The sequence below is a fragment of the Electrophorus electricus genome, chromosome 13, assembly GCF_041902795.1.
Source record: "Electrophorus electricus isolate QZ-2024a chromosome 13, ASM4190279v1, whole genome shotgun sequence".
NCBI lineage: Eukaryota > Metazoa > Chordata > Actinopteri > Gymnotiformes > Gymnotidae > Electrophorus > Electrophorus electricus.
The window spans coordinates 9619017-9637500 of record NC_137509.1 but is presented as its reverse complement, the minus strand read 5'-3'; the positions used below and the strand labels follow the sequence as shown (position 1 = coordinate 9637500).

The 18484-nt window shown below is 46.3% G+C and overlaps 2 protein-coding genes across 11 annotated transcripts in view; one reads left to right on the top strand and one right to left on the bottom strand.

The window, feature by feature from the left end:
• The window catches only part of arap2 (ArfGAP with RhoGAP domain, ankyrin repeat and PH domain 2), a 61324-nt gene extending 50282 nt beyond the window's left edge, over nucleotides 1-11042 (bottom strand). For 3 of the 10 annotated variants that reach the window (XM_081694862.1, XM_081694868.1, XM_081694866.1), the window contains exons 1-7: nucleotides 10627-11042; nucleotides 5906-6822; nucleotides 5456-5526; nucleotides 4174-4244; nucleotides 3734-3810; nucleotides 3071-3427; nucleotides 2234-2303 (exon numbers count right to left, since the gene is read on the bottom strand). In XM_081694862.1, the coding sequence (XP_081550988.1) occupies nucleotides 2234-2303; nucleotides 3071-3427; nucleotides 3734-3810; nucleotides 4174-4244; nucleotides 5456-5526; nucleotides 5906-6711 (1452 nt within the window). In that variant the 5' untranslated portion in view covers nucleotides 6712-6822; nucleotides 10627-11042. Of the gene's footprint in view, nucleotides 1-2233; nucleotides 2304-3070; nucleotides 3428-3733; nucleotides 3811-4173; nucleotides 4245-5455; nucleotides 5527-5629; nucleotides 5749-5905; nucleotides 6823-6897; nucleotides 7024-10519 lie in introns of those variants that run through there. The other 7 variants (XM_035520093.2, XM_081694864.1, XM_081694863.1 and 4 more) reach the window with 7 other exon arrangements.
• Nucleotides 11043-13214: 2172 nt separating this feature from the next.
• Nucleotides 13215-18279, top strand: dthd1 (death domain containing 1). Its single transcript, XM_081695062.1, is given in 13 exon segments — nucleotides 13215-13293; nucleotides 13404-13513; nucleotides 13515-13843; nucleotides 14384-14684; nucleotides 14828-15007; nucleotides 15160-15398; nucleotides 15760-15918; nucleotides 16062-16214; nucleotides 16216-16331; nucleotides 16669-16907; nucleotides 17074-17101; nucleotides 17217-17390; nucleotides 17393-18279. Coding segments are annotated over 13 exon segments (2289 nt in total). The 3' UTR covers nucleotides 17575-18279.
• The last annotated feature ends 205 nt before the right edge of the window (nucleotides 18280-18484 follow it).

The window sequence follows — 18484 nt, the reverse complement described above, 5'->3', positions numbered from 1 at the left end:
TATGAGCAATAATTGGTAAACGTTGCCAGGAGTCAGCCTGACAGAGTCATCACCAGGTGTGCCACACAGCGCAGCGGACAGGGAGATGACATCTGCTCCAACGGCTGCGGCAGGGAGCTGAAGAGAGACACCAGCAGAACAGGGACAGCGTAGTGACGTGAGTGACGTGAGAATCCTACAAGGGATTTGGGGGGCTACTTAGGCCAATTGGGAAAATTAAAAAAAATTTAAAAAGCTTTGCTTTAATTCAGATCCAGACAGAGAACTAATCCTATTCGCCATCTCTTCCTTAGACTCAATCTACTGACAGGTGACTTTCTAAAAACCTGTCTTAATGCACATACATACACACTTCTGTGTGCACACACACACACACACACACACACACACACACACACACACACACACACACCCCTTCACCAAATGTACTGTCAAAGGGTCCCCAGAGTCTGCTGGTGTTAAGGACCGAGAGATAAGGTTGATGAAACCAGTGGGAAACTGTAGCGAGCAGGCCCCTTGGGGCCCCCGGGGTCCCAAACAGAGCACCTGAGAGCATGCGCATGTCCCTTCTCCCACGCCTTTTGCGGGCCACACTGTTTGATGACATCACCAGACGATTTCGTGGTGCACGGCGATTAGGGGGTGACTGTATGTCTAGGCGGTTTCATCACCTTACCTCAGAGAAATGGGAGAAGGTACCAGAACAGTAAGGGAGAACAGGGGAGGAGAGGCAGTTGAAACTTCGGTACAGGTTTTTTTCTCCCGTTTAACAGCTTGGCAAATATTCCACAGGCGGCTAAAACCACCTGGCATTTATTTGTTAAGCTGCACCGTTAGGTTGAGGCAGGGTACTGAGCACAACCTTAGCAAAGTCTGCATATATAGCAAAGAACCAAACAATTTCCTTTGACCCCGAGCAAACTTTCCCTAAAGACTGTGCAAGTGCAATCGTTTTCTGTCCCTCAAACACACACACACACACCCTTAATGCAGCTGTGTGTCTGCATGTCCCAATAAATAAACGGCTATGGGGTAGAGGAAGGCAGGGGGCTGCTCTATATTTAGCAAGCGATTAACAGGCTTCCATCACATGGGGTTCACGTCACGCCTGGGATGTTGGCCCTGGGCGCCACTGCAAAATGGAAAAAAGTGCGTAGGAAGGGCATCGGTGTCAGTGGCAGCATCTGGGAGAGCAAAACCATGCTCGCATCAAAACCGAAACCACTAGCAGCAAGCTGACATTCAGATACACAAAAATGATTACCGAGGATAAAACATATCCAACTGGTTTTATAAATACAAGATGGAAGGCAAGAGAAAAACAGAGAGACTTTAGGGCTTAGACAGATACAAATGTTGCTGAATTGCAGTGTTACTCCCTTGGTTTCCTTCCCTCTCCTGAACTAAGCATGAATGATAGCAACCCTGCTTTTTCTTAAAGAGATAGAAGTTGGGGGGGGGGGGTGCAGAGAGAGTGGCACAGAGACAGAGAGGTGGAGGATGGTGGAGAAGAAAAGCAAGGAGTGGGTGCTGCTGAGCAAAGCAGGAAGGCGTAGCGATGCAACCCCTCATTTACTGGAGTTAAAGAAGGCTGAAGCAGCGTGACGGCTGGGTCCAGACGCGTGCTCAGCCCAGCATGGTGTAAAGGCACCTTGATCCCACAACTCCCCCTCCCATACTACACCCACCCCCCTTTATTCTCATCCTGGGAGCTCACCACACCTCTCCTGTCCACAACATCCTCATCGTCCACCGCATGCAGCAACTGCCCAATGCTCCACCCTTGTAGAAGGGAAGGCTATCTAAGTGCACCTAAAGGTCAAACGCGCGGCTGATCAATTGAACAGGCTGCTCCATGAAAAGCAGGCAAGACTCTGTGATCGGGATAGGGGCCTTTTTTGATCTTCCAAAACAGCAACACCTTCGAATCTAAAGCTTTAACCAATGGCTACCAATTATGCTCTAGAGAGCCGTGCTGAAGATCAGGAAGAATTAAGCAATTCTAAGCGATTGTAGGTGGCTACTAACACTGCTGTTCACACTGTGGTTTTAAACCACAGAAGCATAAGGGTGGTGTGAGTGTGCATTAAATTGGATAACAGGATAATATGTGTGTGTGTGTGGGTGTGGGTGTGTATATATATATGTATGTGTGTGTGTGCGTATATATATGTGTGTGTGTGTGTGTGTGTGTGTGTGTGTGCGCGCGCACGTGAAAACATTACCCACTTACTTTGTCGCTGTTGTAGTACATCAGGTTCTCTCCATCAAACTTAACCCATCTTCTCTGAAAGACACAGTTTCTATAAGGCAAGAAAAGGAGAAATAGTTTAAAATAAGATTAAGCACCATTTTAAACCATTTAAACCATTGGTTTATTCAACCACTAAATAGCTGAAATAAAGTTCTTAAGAAGAGCATTCTGGGAAATGTTTCAGGACCCAATACATAAGCTAAAATATCAACCCCTTGTACTCACTTTCACTGCCTAATCTCACTTCTCAGTAAAGCTACACCTACTGTGCGTGCTAAACTCACCTCATGGGCAATTTTCATGCTTTAACATAGAAACCACTACAAAAATACAGAAGCAACACTTAGAGGAGTTAAATAATGAGTGATGCCAGCACACTTTCCTTTCTGTGCAAAATGAAGTGTTTTAGAATAACTGCATCTGCTGTAAACATTTTTTTTTCCTTTCTTTATCAAAGGATGACCAGTATTAAAAGTGTATCACAACTAAGTGTGTCTATATTGCAGACGCCCAAGCTACTCCGGGTTGCCAAATAAAACGTTTCGTGAGGTTTAACACTGGGGCGCTCCATTGAATGTCTAATCTTCAACCATTTTATCACAACAATTGCAATTATTCTTACATTTTAAGCACATCTTTAACTCTTTATGCAGAGCAGTAGCCATAGATCCCAACAGCTTGTATATTTTCCATATCGTGTCACACATTACAATGCTGATCGAAACATGTGAACACACAGGTCTCAAGTCCTAAGACAGAACTCCAGAAGTCAACCCCACACACACACACACACACACACACACACACGTGTCTCACCCTTGAGGAGACAGCTTGTCCAGCCAGCCTATTTTAACTGAACTTTTGGGGCCACCATAATAGCAGGCATACGGCGAGATGTCCATGTCACCCTGGAGAAGAAGAGTGTGTCCCGAGACGGTGTCCAACGGCTCGCTATAGATGTCACTCTCATCCTCGTGTGGCCAAGCTCCTAGCGATGATGTCACAGTGGGTGGGAGGGGCTTAAGGGTTGTGTCTGTTTTCGAGGAACTGTCGCTGGCTGGCTCCTGACCAGGCAAGCACGGCTGAATCAGTGAGTAGCCATCCTCAAGAAGGCTGGTGGTGCGATGACTAGAGAAACCTGGTCTCTCCATCCCCCGTTTGCCCTTCTGCTTCCTGTCCATTATCAGCAGAGAGAGGAAGCTTGAGTGCGAATAGCTGTTTACGCTGCCACACATATAGGCATGCCAAAGGTCCTGAGGTTGACAAAAGCTTTCGCATGCACAAATGCAACGTGTCACATGTCTCAGTTCTCAGCAGATCGATAACTTATTCAACCATCAAACTGTCTGTTCAGGAAAATGCACGTTTTAAAAGACGATCATCATCGGTGCACATCGCTATGTGTCAAATTAAAGCTGAATAGCAGATGTGGTTAATGCCTATGAATTCAAGGTGCCAGATTAGATAGCCATGTGCTACCTCTGCTTCTTTTGCCTCTGCTTTTCACTGGCTTCCTGCTTCAACAGTTCTTTTGCTCCCATGTCCTGCAAATATATCTAAAATCATGTATTAAATTCATACACAAAGTACATTTGCAACCACAAACTGGTTTTGCAGTGACATTACTGAAACTCTCACATTGGTATGATATACGGAAGTGGATAAAAGTAGAATGGAACACACTGATAATGAGTCACCAACACCCAAAACCCCATAAAAAGAAATTATTTTAGAGGCTCTCTAATAGGGAAACGGGCTAATGTGGTATTAGCCGATTCAGATCTTGTTCAGTTAAGAAGCAAGGTACTAAAACAGGAACAATTCCAGTGGCAGTATTTAGGCACTGAAGCTGTACTTAAAAATATCTTAAACCAGGTTTCCACACGACATCAGCTGGGAGTTATGCAGGAGTTACATACAGGTTTACTCTGCACACTGTTGCTGCTGTAGAGGTAGACTTCTTCATAGGGAGCACTGGAAGATGAAGGAGCTGAAACACACACACAAATGCAAAATTCTTTAACACCGAAACTCTAAACACATTAGTGTTCAGAAGGCAACTCCTAGGGAGAGGAGAGGAGCTACACTGTCCTTTAAAGCAACTGGTCCGGAAAGTCTAAAGTTGTCAAGGTGACAAATGACCACCATATCTTCACGGTGAAAGTAAGGGGCACCAGAAATTCTAGACCGTACCCTCTAGATGGACGCGCACACCAGACAGCTAATAGACAGGACCCCACCACTAGATAAGGCCGGAGCAGAGGGGCCCGATCTGGACTGCAGTGCGTTATCTAAGAAAGACACTGTATCAGATCGCCAAGCCTGGCGGCAGAGGAGTCATATCACATCCGTGTCATCATTTATCATTATCTACACTTGACCTTCCGACACCGTGCAACACTCTGCCTTTCACTTCTCACTTCTCCCTGCTAACTCGCCCTCTCTGGTTTATCTGAACCATCCTCTGTACTATCCAACATGCGACTTGCATCCATCTATGCAATTAAGGAGTTAAATTAATGTTTTAACTGCAGTTACAATAATACTGAAATAGTCCTAGATGACCACATTTAAGTACATGGAGTAGATGCTCCGTACTCAGTAGATACCCTGATGTCCATATTACACTTTCACAAACTTGCTCATCTCCATCTCCACCTCTGTCCACTTGTGCCTTCATCTTTCTCCTTTCCTACACCCCCCCCCCCCCCACCCTCCACAGTTCAGCAAGAAACACAAAACAGGAAATGTACATTAAAAATATTGGGATAGGATGCGTCAGGCTGCTTACAGACGGTTTCGGTTCAAATTCCCAGTCGCACCAGCCTCTATGGTGGCGGTCTTACACAAACAATTTCAGAACAGTTCCTGCAGGAAATAGAAACCGCCTCTCCCGGTACATCTACGTGCGTGCATCCACACAGCCCAACATGCAGACGCAAACACACACAAAAAGCAGCGTTTCAAAGCCATCCGCAACTTTATATAGTTTTGAGAGTTTGGCAAACTAGGCCTCTCCGCACACGAGGAGATGAGAAGCCGTTTCTGTTGAGGCTGCACTGGGATTGGCTCTCTCTTTCTCCCATGACATCTCTCATACCAGCCTCGCGTTCGCTGGGCTGAGCAATGGCACAGCAGAATCATAAAAAGGAAGATTTCTTAAATGAAAAGCGAATAAAGCAGAAATGAAGTTGAGCGTACCTTTCTGAAGGCTGGTGGGGCCGCAGGGAGCCTCGGCACTGCTCTGCTGCTCTGTGCAGGCACACGTGCTCCTGTGGATCAGTGGGGGTGTTGGCACTTTTACACACGTACACACGCACTTTCGTTCATGCATTCATTTGGAGCCAGCACTGGGTTTTTTCTCTCATCCCTCACCGGTTGATATCAGCAGAGTCATGAAAAAGATCTACTAGATGCTCTGAAGGAACTTCAAGGGTTTTCATATGGGACTGTCTAATAACCAGTTTCTGCAGGAGAACTCACTCAGACTGCAGCTGGTAACAAGAAAAATCCTTAATTAGATCTTCTAATTATTAAATGTTTATGCAGCCAACTGATAATGAACCCCTTCAGTCACACAATGAAGCAACTCATCTTCTCCAACTCCTCCTCACTTACAAATTAGGAGCGGAGTATTTGGCAACAACTTACCAGTCATACAACGGTATGACGGTGCATTCTGGGACCTCTGGCACTGGTCTGTGTCGCAGCCTGTACGAGTGTGAGGACCTCGGGCCGGCGGCCTTCAAGACGGAGCAGCTCTCGTATATATCGTTAATCACCATGTCCCCCTGGAACGCTTCGGGGGCTCCATCCAGGGCAAAGTCCCTTTTCACACCTGCCACAGGCTCTGTGGAGAAAGAATCAGGCTCCCCCGAGAGGTTCTCAATGTCTGAGGGTAACGCCCAGGAGGAATACCACGGTGATTGGCTGCTGCTGTGTAAAGAGGCAGGAACCGAAGCCGAGGGAGCTTTTTGTAGGCTACTTGGAGGCAAGTCAGCAAGCGGTCCTCCCAAGTCATCTCTGGCCTTCGTCTCTCCATGAGGCCTGCTGGGAAGGCTCTTTGCTCCAGCCCAATTTTCGTGTTCTCTTGGGCCGCTCATCTGGGGAACCTGAGGGGAGACGACTCTCTTCCCATCTTTAAGGAAGACGCTCCTGGGTAAGGGGGTGGGCTTGTTGCTCTCCCCAGCCTGCTCAGGCACTTCCCCACCATCTGTTCCTGCCACGAGGACCTCCAGGCTGTGCAAGATCCTGCGCCGGTGCCCTGTGGGGAAGCGGGCCACCTCCAGGAGCTTCTCCTCCGTCAGACCCCTGCAATCGCCCAGGGTGTGGTAGCCTGCCTGTGTGAAGCTGGCAGCATACTGAGGCAAGTGGAGGCTGGAGAGCCAAAGCACAATCTCCTCGCTGGGGTCCATGGGGATGAGGTGAGGGGAGCCATCCAAGCTTCCGCTGCTCATGGCTGTGCCAGAGCGGGAGGAAGGGCTAGCATGAGATGAGGACCTGGAGGGTGGGATCCACAAGGTCAGGTCAAAGTGGAGCTGCAGTTTCTTGGGGTGGGAGAAAGAAATCTGTTAAATCAAAAATAACGAGCATAAATGTGTTATTTCGTAAAAGCAAACTTGCAGCAGTTGAGTTTTTCCTACCTAGAAATGAAGTGAAACCAAAAAGCCTAAAAGCTTAAAAGCCTTTTAGCTGTTCACAGCAGCTCTAGCTGTCTTCCCTCCTCTCCCAGGCCAGCCAGTCGGAGCGATGAGGCACAGTGCGGCCTGCTAACTAGGCCACATGAACATGCCCCACTGGTGGAGTTAACCCTTGCTCTAATCATCCTGTGGCAACCAAGCTTACACACAGCAAGTTTGCAAGCTCACACACAGCAAGTTTGCAAGCCACACACAGCAAGTTTGCAAACCACACACAGCAAGTTTGCAAGCCACACACAGCAAGTTTGCAAGCCACACACAGCAAGTTTGCAAGCTCACACACAGCAAGTTTGCAAGCTCACACACAGCAAGTTTGCAAGCTCACACACAGCAAGTTTGCAAGCCACACACAGCAAGTTTGCAAGCCACACACAGCAAGTTTGCAAGCCACACACAGCAAGTTTGCAAGCCCACACACAGCAAGTTTGCAAGCTCACACACAGCAAGTTTGCAAGCCACACGGACTGGAAAGTTTTTTTTTTTGGGGGGGGGGTTTCCTTGAACGTTCATTGGCTGCTTCTGACATCAGACACAGGTGAATGTCTGTTTTGCAATACATTTACAGTATTTAGCTGATGCTTTTCTCCAAAAAGATAACTTGAACAAGTGAAGATTAAGGGCCTTGCTCAGGGGCCCAACAGTGGTGATTTGGCAATGATGGGGTTTGAACTGGCAAGCTTCTGATTACTCGTCAAGTACCTTCACCACTGAGCTCCCACTGCCAATACATGACCAACAGCACTCCATAATTAGAGACCCGAGCTTAAACTTTGGTGTGATGTATTTAAGTGCTCTTCTGAATGAACAATTTTGCAAAGACGTTATACATATTCAAAAACAATATCCCAAAGTTTTATTTTTCTATAGGACAAAAAAAAAAAAAACAACAACACAAAACACTTAAGAAGAGATGCAACAGCACTGAAACCTGTCAGGTCCTGAACAACACGTCAGTGCAACTGCTTTCGTGCTCTGGCCTCCTGCTTCTGCATTTCCTCCACATCACTTCTCCTTTTTTTTGCCCTTCAAACACAGTGCACTTGTGAGCACAACCACGCATCACACTTGGAAAGAGATGCCATCTGGTATCAGAGCAAGTGCTCAAGTGATGTGGGAAAGCAAACCGTCACCTCAGGTTTCTCCACTCAGTAAAGGCTTTTGACCACATCTGCACGAAGAGCGAGACCGCTAAAATGAGGCCACATCTTGCACCCTCGTCCTGCGGTCCGGCAGCTGGGAGGAGACAACCTGGCTCCCAACAAAGACCAGGCTGCAACTTAAACCCGCAGACAGCAGGATGGGCAGGGCCGGCTCCGATCCATCGCTAATGAATTCTTGCATTGCACATAGATAGTCTGCAACCACACTGCACATGAGAACTGCCTCGTTTACACTTAGTAATTTCAGCAAAAGTGAACCAAATGTTGTTGGCCATGAAAAACCTTCACATGGCTACCAACAGAAGAACCAGCATGTAGGTTAAGGACAACATCCACTGGGTCAAACGTGGTTTTTACTACAACAAATCAAACGTGCAATGCTTTGATGCCATACGTTAATAGGTTAAGGGGCTGCTTCTGAATACTCACTACAGCATCCCAACACCATGCCCAGAGCGCTCGGACACTGCGTGACTTAACCCACCAAGGACTTGCTGTTTGGCTAACGAGCTGAACCTGGTTGATTATTCAGCGAGAAGACCGACCGGCCTAGTGTTACTGAGCTGCGGCAGTGACAAACCAATATTTCGCATGCATCTTTTAATGGATCTCACTAAAGGTCTGATGCATTAGTGTAGCCACACTCAGCCTCTAAACGCGACACTTTGCTGGCAGTGTGCAGTGTTCTTGAATAGCTGTTTACCCCTCATATTTCTGCAAAGTTTCAGCTTTACAGAAGTGGACTGACTGATATCTTGTTCTTTGGAATGTTGTTCCATGTTTCCAGAGGCCTCTCTTATGACTGATCTGTTTGTTTGTTTGTTTGTTTGTTTGTTTGTTTTTTACTGAAGAGATGTAAAATGTATCACAGATATAAGGCTATATGGTACCTAAAAGTGATCACAGTGCATTTCATAATATTTCGATGCTATTTCATATATGCATATTACTATGATATTTGAGTTTTTATTTCATTTCTTCACATGTTGGTGTTTTGTTTAGCCTTGGTGTCACAAGTATCACTCGTTGGTATAAAGCTGCCATCTCGAAATAAGCATTTTAAAACATCATACATCTCTACCACTCTTTACAAGCTTGGAGATTTATTATAGTAGAATACCAGAGAACTATCAAAAGAAAAAAAAAAAAAGAAAAACTGTCTGATATTTTGTGGGAATAATGAACAAAGAACGCGTTAACGTCACCAATGCGAGGACGTGTGAGCGTCAAGCACACCGCACTCCCAAGCTGAAGCACGAGGCTATTAGGCGCAGTGGCTATGCGGCACATCTCAACCTGACCCTACAGCAACTGATCGCCATTTGATGCACATAGCTGACCTCAAAAAAAAAAAAAAAAAAAAAAGCAAAAGAACTGCAGCAGACTGTTTCAGACTACACTTAAATAACTGATACAGTTCCTTCCTGTGCGTACCATCAGCGTGCTCCAACTCGTCCGAGAGTGGCAACAACGAAGCGCAAAACGCCTCGCCCGGTCGGAAGTGTAAGCGTTCAATTCAACCAAAGCATGTTTCCCCAATATCTATGCACTGCTTTGTCAATATGCGTGTGTCCCGCCAGTCACCTGGGGGCAGGAAGGTTTGTGAACATAATGAATAATGTGGTTTGTTGAGTTCTCAGCCAAGGGGAGAGACCAATGAATACTGTGGTTAACTTGCAGAGCAAATGGAAAAAGATGGCAGTTTACACTGCCCAGCCTTCGTAGCAGACCGCCAATTTGTCGGAAACAAAACAGCAATATATGTAAAACAGACCACATCTGAATGATGCGATGAACAAATGGATCCGATGTAAATAGGCTACTGGGTTAAATTTACAATCCGAGGCATATATCTGCCATGTTTTCCTTTACCACAACCAGTAGCGCAAAGTCCACTTATCGACCGCACACGCTTAATTCATCACGGATTTCCGTTCCTTGGCTAAACTAGTTTCATGATCATTTCAATCATGTGGCACGCAAATAAAGCGCCGTGCCAATTCCAGCAAATCTAGTCTTTGCTCTGCTGTAATAACTCATACTTTCGGCGCAGATCTTGGCACGGTGCAGAACTCTTGATGGCTAGAAAATGACGTCGCCTCAGGTTCAACAGGTGAGCGAGCGTAAAGCCTAGCTCGCGTTTCAAAGTTTGCTTAAGGGGCGTTTCGGATTGCAAAACAATACCAGATGTTTCTTCTTTGTTATCGTTTTGTTTTTACAGAGACCCTAAACAACACATTGATTGATGCTTTCAATCAATTGATGCTTTAAAAGTTTAACAAAAATTGTACTCACTAACTCACCCAAGCAAAGACCACATTCGGAATGATGGCTTTACCTCCACAGTTCGACCGCGTGGGTTTTTCAATTTACACGTTTATTTTCTGTTTCGCAAGCAAACTTACCCGAGCGTGCAGTTATATTGCATTCGTTCCTTCCCCCGACTACAGTTGTGCTGACCCCCGTCTCTGCCTACATGCGCGGGCACCACCGCCTGTACAATCGCGCTTACCTGGACCTACGGAGCGGCGCGACGCCACGGCCACCAGACGCTGTTAACGCACGTTAGAGTGGACCAGTATGGGTCTGGGTTATTCACCGCTGAAGCAGCCATCGGAGTGGGCGAACTATTCCGCAGCTTACACATAAGCCAACGTTTCGTCCACCACGCCTTCAACGGGAGGTTCAAGAACTTCGTCTTTTGCCAGGCCTCTAACAGTAAAATAAACAGCGTGAATGTGTACGCCTGCGTGTCAATTTACAGCCGCCAGAGTACCGACTCCGCATAATGTATTTCTCATATAGACAATCCAGTCGTACCAACTCCGCAAAAAGTATACATACATTATATTGAATGAATTAATGAATGAATAGCTCTATGTAACAGTTCTGTTGAAATAAGCTGATTAAAGTAACCCTGAAAAGTCGCTTGTTTTATGAGTCCTACTAAACATTCCTTCCTCTTTGCAGTGTCCACAAGATGACCACAAGATGGCGCCATAACAACGTGATTTCTTTTTTTTGGTAATGTGATTTGCTTTTGCTCCCTAGGCCTTGTTTCTAAAATGCCATGCGATCGATATAAAGACTTTGTTCATAAATTAAACATACAAATGAAACAAAAACATTGAAACAGTAAACATGTATTAAAATTGGTATATTTAAAATAAGGCTCAAAATATAAAGTGAATTAGCAGTTAGCAGTACCAGTCATTTAAAAATGTTTATCTGAAATATGTCAGGTATCTCCAGAGACTTTTGGAAAAACTTCATACATGAATTATACTCACTTTTTTTTTTTTTTTATTGACATTCAATTTTGAGACAGAAGTTTCAGCTTTTCTTCCACCAAGGAAAATTCTGTATATCACTGATGCAAGAAGTAGTTGGCAAGTGTTGATACTTTCCTTATCAAACTATAGCAGTGATGCAATCACTGTTGCTCTGCACCAATATGCTCAGTCAGGTTTGCTGGCAGCAGCCAAAATGCCAAGATGTGTATTTTGCAGGTAGGACCGGGACTGGGAACTGAACATCTTTAAATGGGGTTCCCACTCAGAATTCCAGGTGCCTAAGGAACCCTACTTCAGTTAGGAATGTGAAACAGGCCTTCAACTCCAGAGGTCTCAATTTCAAACATGAAATATTTTCTTATCACCCATTCCCTATGATATAAATCGGCAACCTAACGTCATTTTTTTTTTTTTTAACAGATGTTTCTGGCCTATTATCACCGTGCAACTGCACAAAACAGGCATCATCAGTTCTGGTGATCATATGTAGGTTGCTCAGCTAATTACATTCATCTCACAAGCCCCCAACCCCCAAGGGTTCCACCAAAGCTACTGCATTGTATTATGGTCGAGACAGTAATTAAAATGGTACGTTGTTCACCACAGAATAGGAACCTGGTGTGAGGTGCAAAGACAGTAAGCAACTTTTATTGATAATTTCATTCAGGCTTCATAAATCATTCATATGCTTTATTGCATGTGTGTGTGTGTGTGTGTGTTTGTATTCTCTACAAGCATGCACATGCATGGCCATTATGAGCAAAACTTTTATCACCTATTTTCTGATTTGAAAATACCCGGATAACTAAGATGATACACAACATAACAGAACATGATGGAACCTCGCCATGGTCATTTTATCTGGCCTGCAAACTATTCACCAAACTACTGCCCACATATAGACCTACACATTTGCCCGTGGTATCAGTTGTTGGACACATCAGCTACGGCACTCCAGACACCCGAGAGATTAGCCATCGGGCAGCTGATTGTGTCGAGGGCATCAGCGGGTGTTTAGAGGTGGAGGTCAGTATGGCAGACGGAGTCAGGAAGAGAGAATGGCAGGCCAAGACATTTCATAGGTGTGGCCTACAAAGATGGAAGCCCAACGTGTCGCCGGGCTATAGGTTTTACTTCCTGTTTGGAAAGATAGCTTCTTTTTTTTTTAAAGTAAGTAATGCACACATGTCGGTGCATGTGTGTGGGTGTGAGAGAGAGAGAGAGAGAGAGAGAGAGAGAGAGAGGAATGTAAATGTCTGAAGAAGAAAGGTTCCTAATGTCCAGGCCATTAGAGCAGAGGCCATTCATAGGCAGACACATTACTCTTCTTCAGGGGCCTGTTGCTAAGCACCCCTTTGTCATCAGGCAGACCCTCTTATTGCCATAGCCACCCGTTTTTACTGTGCCAGATTCATAAATACTGCCAAGTTTGTACAAAGTCAGACACAAGCCCACAAACTGCATCAGAGAGAGAGAGAGAGAATAAAAACAACCACAGTCAGATGTATTTTTATTCTTAAGATGTGATAATAGCAACTGTGGTCAGTGGTCATTTGACCTTGGTAGAAGCAAACCCCCCTGATCCAGATTGGTAGGAGCAGACACATTTGGATTATGCCCAGAGAATAAACTCCTGAGCCTTGTATGAAATATAACCCAGAGGCTACATGCAGTGCTACATTCACACAGATCCAGAGGTGCCGGGGGGCCTGGTCTGGCGCTTACCCAGTCTGCTGTGCACCCTTTTGGGCATGGAGATTCAGCAAGGGTCCTTAAGAAGCTGTTCTGGCTCTTTAGGGAGTGGAGCATGCCGCATGCGAATAGAGAGGAGCTGAGAACAGCAGCATGTGTGCTCACGGAGTGCAGGGTTCGAGCAGTGCCTGTGGGTAAGTCACACTCAGGAGAGCGTCTCCTGCTCACCCCCTTTATGTGCGCTTGGGTTCTGTTCATTTCAGCTGCTTGGCAGACTGAAAAGCCCGGTGGCATTTCTCTTCAGGTGCCTCCAGAGAGCCTTGTCTCCGCGAGCGTGCTCACATCACTGATGCCGTCCTAAATCTGCCGGAGGACGTGCACAGCATCAAGAACGCTCTGATTACGGTCAAAAAGCAAACTTGACGGTGGCGTCTCCGCTCTCTCTGGAGCCAGGCTAGACAGTGAAGAGGCTAGCGAGGAGATTCGTACCACCGCTGCACCTCGGGATAAACTAGTCCATCCATTAGCACCTTGTCAAGACCTCTGCGCCCCTCAGCAGAGTGGCGGGCAGTACCCCTCCAACATCACCCCCTCAGAGAACCAGGAGCCCAGTGTACTGCAAAGCGCCCCAAACACCACGGCAGACGGCTGTGCTTCGCGAGAGGGACAGCCGAGCCCACACAGCCCAGAGGGGATGTGCAACGAAAGCGTGGTTGTGTCACAAACAGGAAAAGGCAAAAGTGGGTAGAGGAAGACATTCGGAAACGACAAATGATACCCAGGGACCCTCACACAGGCAGGAGAGGACGATGGAGGTGGGGAGAGGGTATAAGCTGGAGCACACTTGGGTAAGACCTCCTTTAGGGTTTGGAAGCCACCGTGCGTGAGGGTGTCGGCCTGGCAGATGTTAAACCAGCTTCAGTCATTTCTACACTTTCAATATTTCAAATACAAGTACACGATTTTATGTGACGAAGTTTTATTCAAATCTGCTGTTTGCTATTAAATTTAGTCCATAAGACTTTACATGGGATGAAGTTTCCTTCCATTTCTGTATAACTCATGGTATAGTGTTCTTATTCAATAAAATTCCCTGGATTGCCAAGGTCACCACTAACATGACATTTTTCACATTTCCCCTTGCAAATATTAAAAACACTGCGAGAAATGTATCTGTCCAACTTACTAATTCTAGTTAGTCAATGTGGCATTGTGTGGTATCAACAGACCTATTTATGTGACGTAATCAATAAATTAATTTGAGAAACTCCTATTCTGTCCTAGTTTACCGGACCCGTCCAGCACGTCCTCCAGCGCCCCACTGCACCTTGCAAAGCTCGTCACCTGTAAAGTGGCGGACGGCCTCGGCTCTCTCACGGTGTCCGGATCAGAGGAGCTTGCGAGTGTCCTCGGGATTGAGATTTCCAGCAGCACCACGCATCCCTTCCCACTTACCGTAGCTTTGCCTTTTCGGCTGTGCCGCCACAGCCGCTACCGTGAGGCCACAGTGAAGGTAGTAGACCGAGAGCAGCAGGTCAGCTATGTTACACCAGCCGCCACGGAGGGCATCTATGGGGTTCACAGGGTCTGTGGCAGCGGGGCCATTTTTCTCTAGCCATATTCACAAAGGATAAATAAAGCTAATCATTAAAATCAGGTGAGACGCGCTAACGTGTGTGCAGGGTGGTGTCCGTGTGTTTTCATGTACGGTCTGTGTGTTCGTCTTAGGGTTCTTTTGTAGTGGTGCGGGTGCACACTCTGGGTGTGTTTGCGGTGGTCTTTCGTTTGCAGAAGGAGATATTGACCATCCCAAAGAGAGGTCTGTCTCTCGGTCTTCGCATGGACCCCACAATAGGCTTGGACTACCTACGTGGATCTTTCACCACATCAGTGGTCGCCCAAGTTAAGGTAGTTTCAAAGACCAAAAGTAAATGTTAATGCTTTGACTTAAGATTCCCTTGAGGTTAAAAACATTAAAAACCATTAAAAAAAAACTGAATTCCTGGATCACTCTCCGGCTATATGAACAATGAACTTTTCAACCCTTTTGTACTTGTGAGGTGTAGCCAGTAGCCACAACACTCCTTTCCACGCTGAAGTGCAGGAATGAGTCGTACCTGTCCATCAACACCAGCCCCCTACCTTACCTGAGTCACCCTTCAACCCTAAACCCGAGACAGCCTTTGACCCTACCTCTGCCCCCTAACCCTGAGGAGGGCAGGCGAGGAGGGTGCCCACCTGACGCCCATCACCCTCTCGCCCCATCGGGTCAGGTAGAAGAATTTCAGGGATACAGCGAGTCTTAAAATGCCTTTTGCTTAGTTGCTCAAGAGCTGAAAGTATTTTACTTTAAAAATCCTAAGCTCTGTATTCCCACAGTGGGATGGCAATTCTGAACATAGCAAAAACTTAAGTGTTGGCAGTGGTAGCTCAGTGGTTAAGGTACTTGACTTGTAATCGGAAGGTTGCTGGTCCGAGCCCCACTGCTGCCGAGTTGGGCCCCTGAGCAAGGCCCTTAACCCTCAAGTTGTACTCATTCATAATTGTAAGTCACTTTGGCTAAAAGTGTCATGTAAATGATTGTTGTTTATTTCTTAGTCCCCTGGATTTCTGTGTAACATTACAGTTGTGTATTTCTCTATTTTTTTTTCCCTGATCAGGGTTTGGAGTGCTTCACTGAAGTCATCCAAAGAGTTGGCTAAAGAGCAGCTGGCTGTACTGCGTTGGAGAGATGAGCAGTGGAATGTACTAGATAAAGTCAGCGTGAGGAACCTGCAAAATAGCCTGGTCTCATTTGAGGTCATGGAGAACTATGAGCGGTATGTATTGAATGTACTGAATGCGTTTTCACATGCAATGGACTGTGAGATATCTTACCTCCATCTTGCACTGTAAGATGTTAACATTTGTGATGTGTTGAACCTTCTTTTTCCTTAATCCATTCTACCCCCCCCCCCCCCAGTTTGGTAGTCCTTCATCTGCTCTCCTCCACAAGACCTCCCTACTTGTCTCTCTTTGCTAAAGAGCTGGAGGAGTCAGTGAAGATGCGTGAGGTTACCGTAGTCCTCCATATGAGGCGACAGGACCCAGGCAAGGTGGTGCTGGCAAGGCTGCAGGATGGCAGAAGTCCAGGCCCAGGGTTACTGCGGGCCTCCTGAGCCCTCTCCCGGAATCTCCATGAGGGAGGGGGAGCAGCTGCTGCTCAGATTCAGTGGGAACACAACCAGCACAGGTACCCAACACGCTTGGTCTAAGGGAAAGGAAACAGGCTGGTGTGCGAGGGCTGTACGAGAGCATGTGCCCTCGGCTGACAGAGCAGACGTCACTTTGTAATGGCATGGCAACATGATCTGAGAAAAGATCGATTATAGCGTCACTTTAGCACACGTCATGCTTGTCAGACGGTCACAAAGTCAAGACCATTTAGAGCCCATTAAGGTTAATGTGTAATGTGTAATTACTATGAGGTGAATATACTCTACAATTATAGAAATGTGTTCAGTTGCGTGTGCATTTGTGTGTGTGTGTGTGTGTGTGCGCACGTGTGCGTGCCTCACATGTTTGAGCAGGAGACCAGGACAGAGTGCCTCACACCATCACGTTTCACAACCAGAGGAGAAACACTCTCTATCTCCAGCTAGAAGAGCTGGACCCCTTTGGAAACTACAGCTCACCTCATTATAAAGGCACAGCCGTCCTATTCAGGGTCCCCAGACATCAGCTCGTGTGGAGAGGAGACAGAGCAGTCATATCTGAAGATTACAGCTCGGAGGAACCTGTCTGCAAGCTGTCGCTCACTCTTCCAAAGGTGAAATTGCTTTAGGTTTCTTAGGTTCATAAACATGCATGTGAATGAGGAACCAAAGTATGAAGGGTGCAGCGGAGACAGCATATTCTGCAGAACTTTAACATTGTCTTTATGAAGAAATATCTCAAACTATTGTCGTTTATTTAGTCTGATTCGGTGTGTTTAGTCTGCTTACAGTGTTTCCCTTGAGCCAAGTGACCCTGACAATGCATTCCACAGTTTCAATGAGATACTGCAAAATGGCTGGTGCTGGCTAGATTTTTCTTATCTTGTTTTGTAGAATGTGAAAATTGTGCCATGACCATTGAGTACAAAAGTCTTACAGCACGATCGAGCAAGTAAGTAAAGTGCAAACATGTACTTTTCTCTCTCTCACACTCTCACTCACCCTTGCCCCCTGTGGTGAGCTGTCTGAGGAGGACGCCGCCCTGCTGGCCACGCATCTCCGCCTGCACCGCTCGGCCGTCCAGCTGGCGTGCCTCCGTGCCCGGACAGCCTCGCCCTGCAGGCCTTCCACGTGCTGGCCGCCTGGCGCTGGACCCTGCCCTCCTCTGTGGCGAAGCGGCCCTTACTCGCCCGCAGCCTGGGGCGCAGAGGAGAGGTGTGGGAGAGCCGCTGGGCACGACTGAGGAGCCCCGTTTCAGAACAAGGCGCCGTGACAAGATGAGGCACGCGAGGAAATGGATACAAAATTCTGTTCGGTTGTCAATCCTAGATTGCTAACAAATAGGTTCAGTCTGATTAAAGCAACGGGGTGGATGGTGGAAATCTGATTTGAAATGTATGGTGTGTGAAAAGGACGTCTGCATGTGGATTTGATTTGTTGTAAGAAAAAAAAAAATCGAAGACCACACAGGTTGATTTCAATATATTGAATCTTCACCATCTAAATTAAACCTCACGACAACTTAAATTTGATGTCGTGAATTACACTATTGCACCAGCAGATGGTGGTGTTGTAACGTTTTTGGCGTAGATGCCTCGCGAAACGTCAAAGTAGCGCCACGTTTCCTTAAGTTAAACATATATATAATGGTTTGTCGTTGCTTGTTTGTTTCAGGCAAATGGGTATGTATTTTGTGTGATTATAAAAACCTAGAATAAAATCTGTATGTCGTATCTATCAGATCTCATTGGGGTCATCCAGTTCCTCTTGAAGGCTCACGACTTTAGCAGTGCACATGCGCGTCTTACCACTCCATCATCCGCGTGACTTTGTGAGCGTCTAACGGCTTGTTTACGTCACCGAATACTTGCTACTGAAGCACGAGGACCTGTGCATGCACGGGTTCTTTCGCTACCGTAAAGTTTCAGTATTGTGCATGCACAGATCCTTTTGCTGCCCGTAAAGTTGCAGTATTAGCTGTGTTAAAGCTGGTTGAAAACATTATCATTATCCATCATTATAATTATACACGACTGATTGAAATCGGTCTTATTTTTCGGTGTTTGTCATGACGTTAATTACGTAACATATAAATGGAGAAATATGCCACTTTAGAAATGCTGTTTCCTTTATAAAATCAATCACTCAACAATCCCCACCCCATTTACAGATTACAAAACCTTTCACCGTC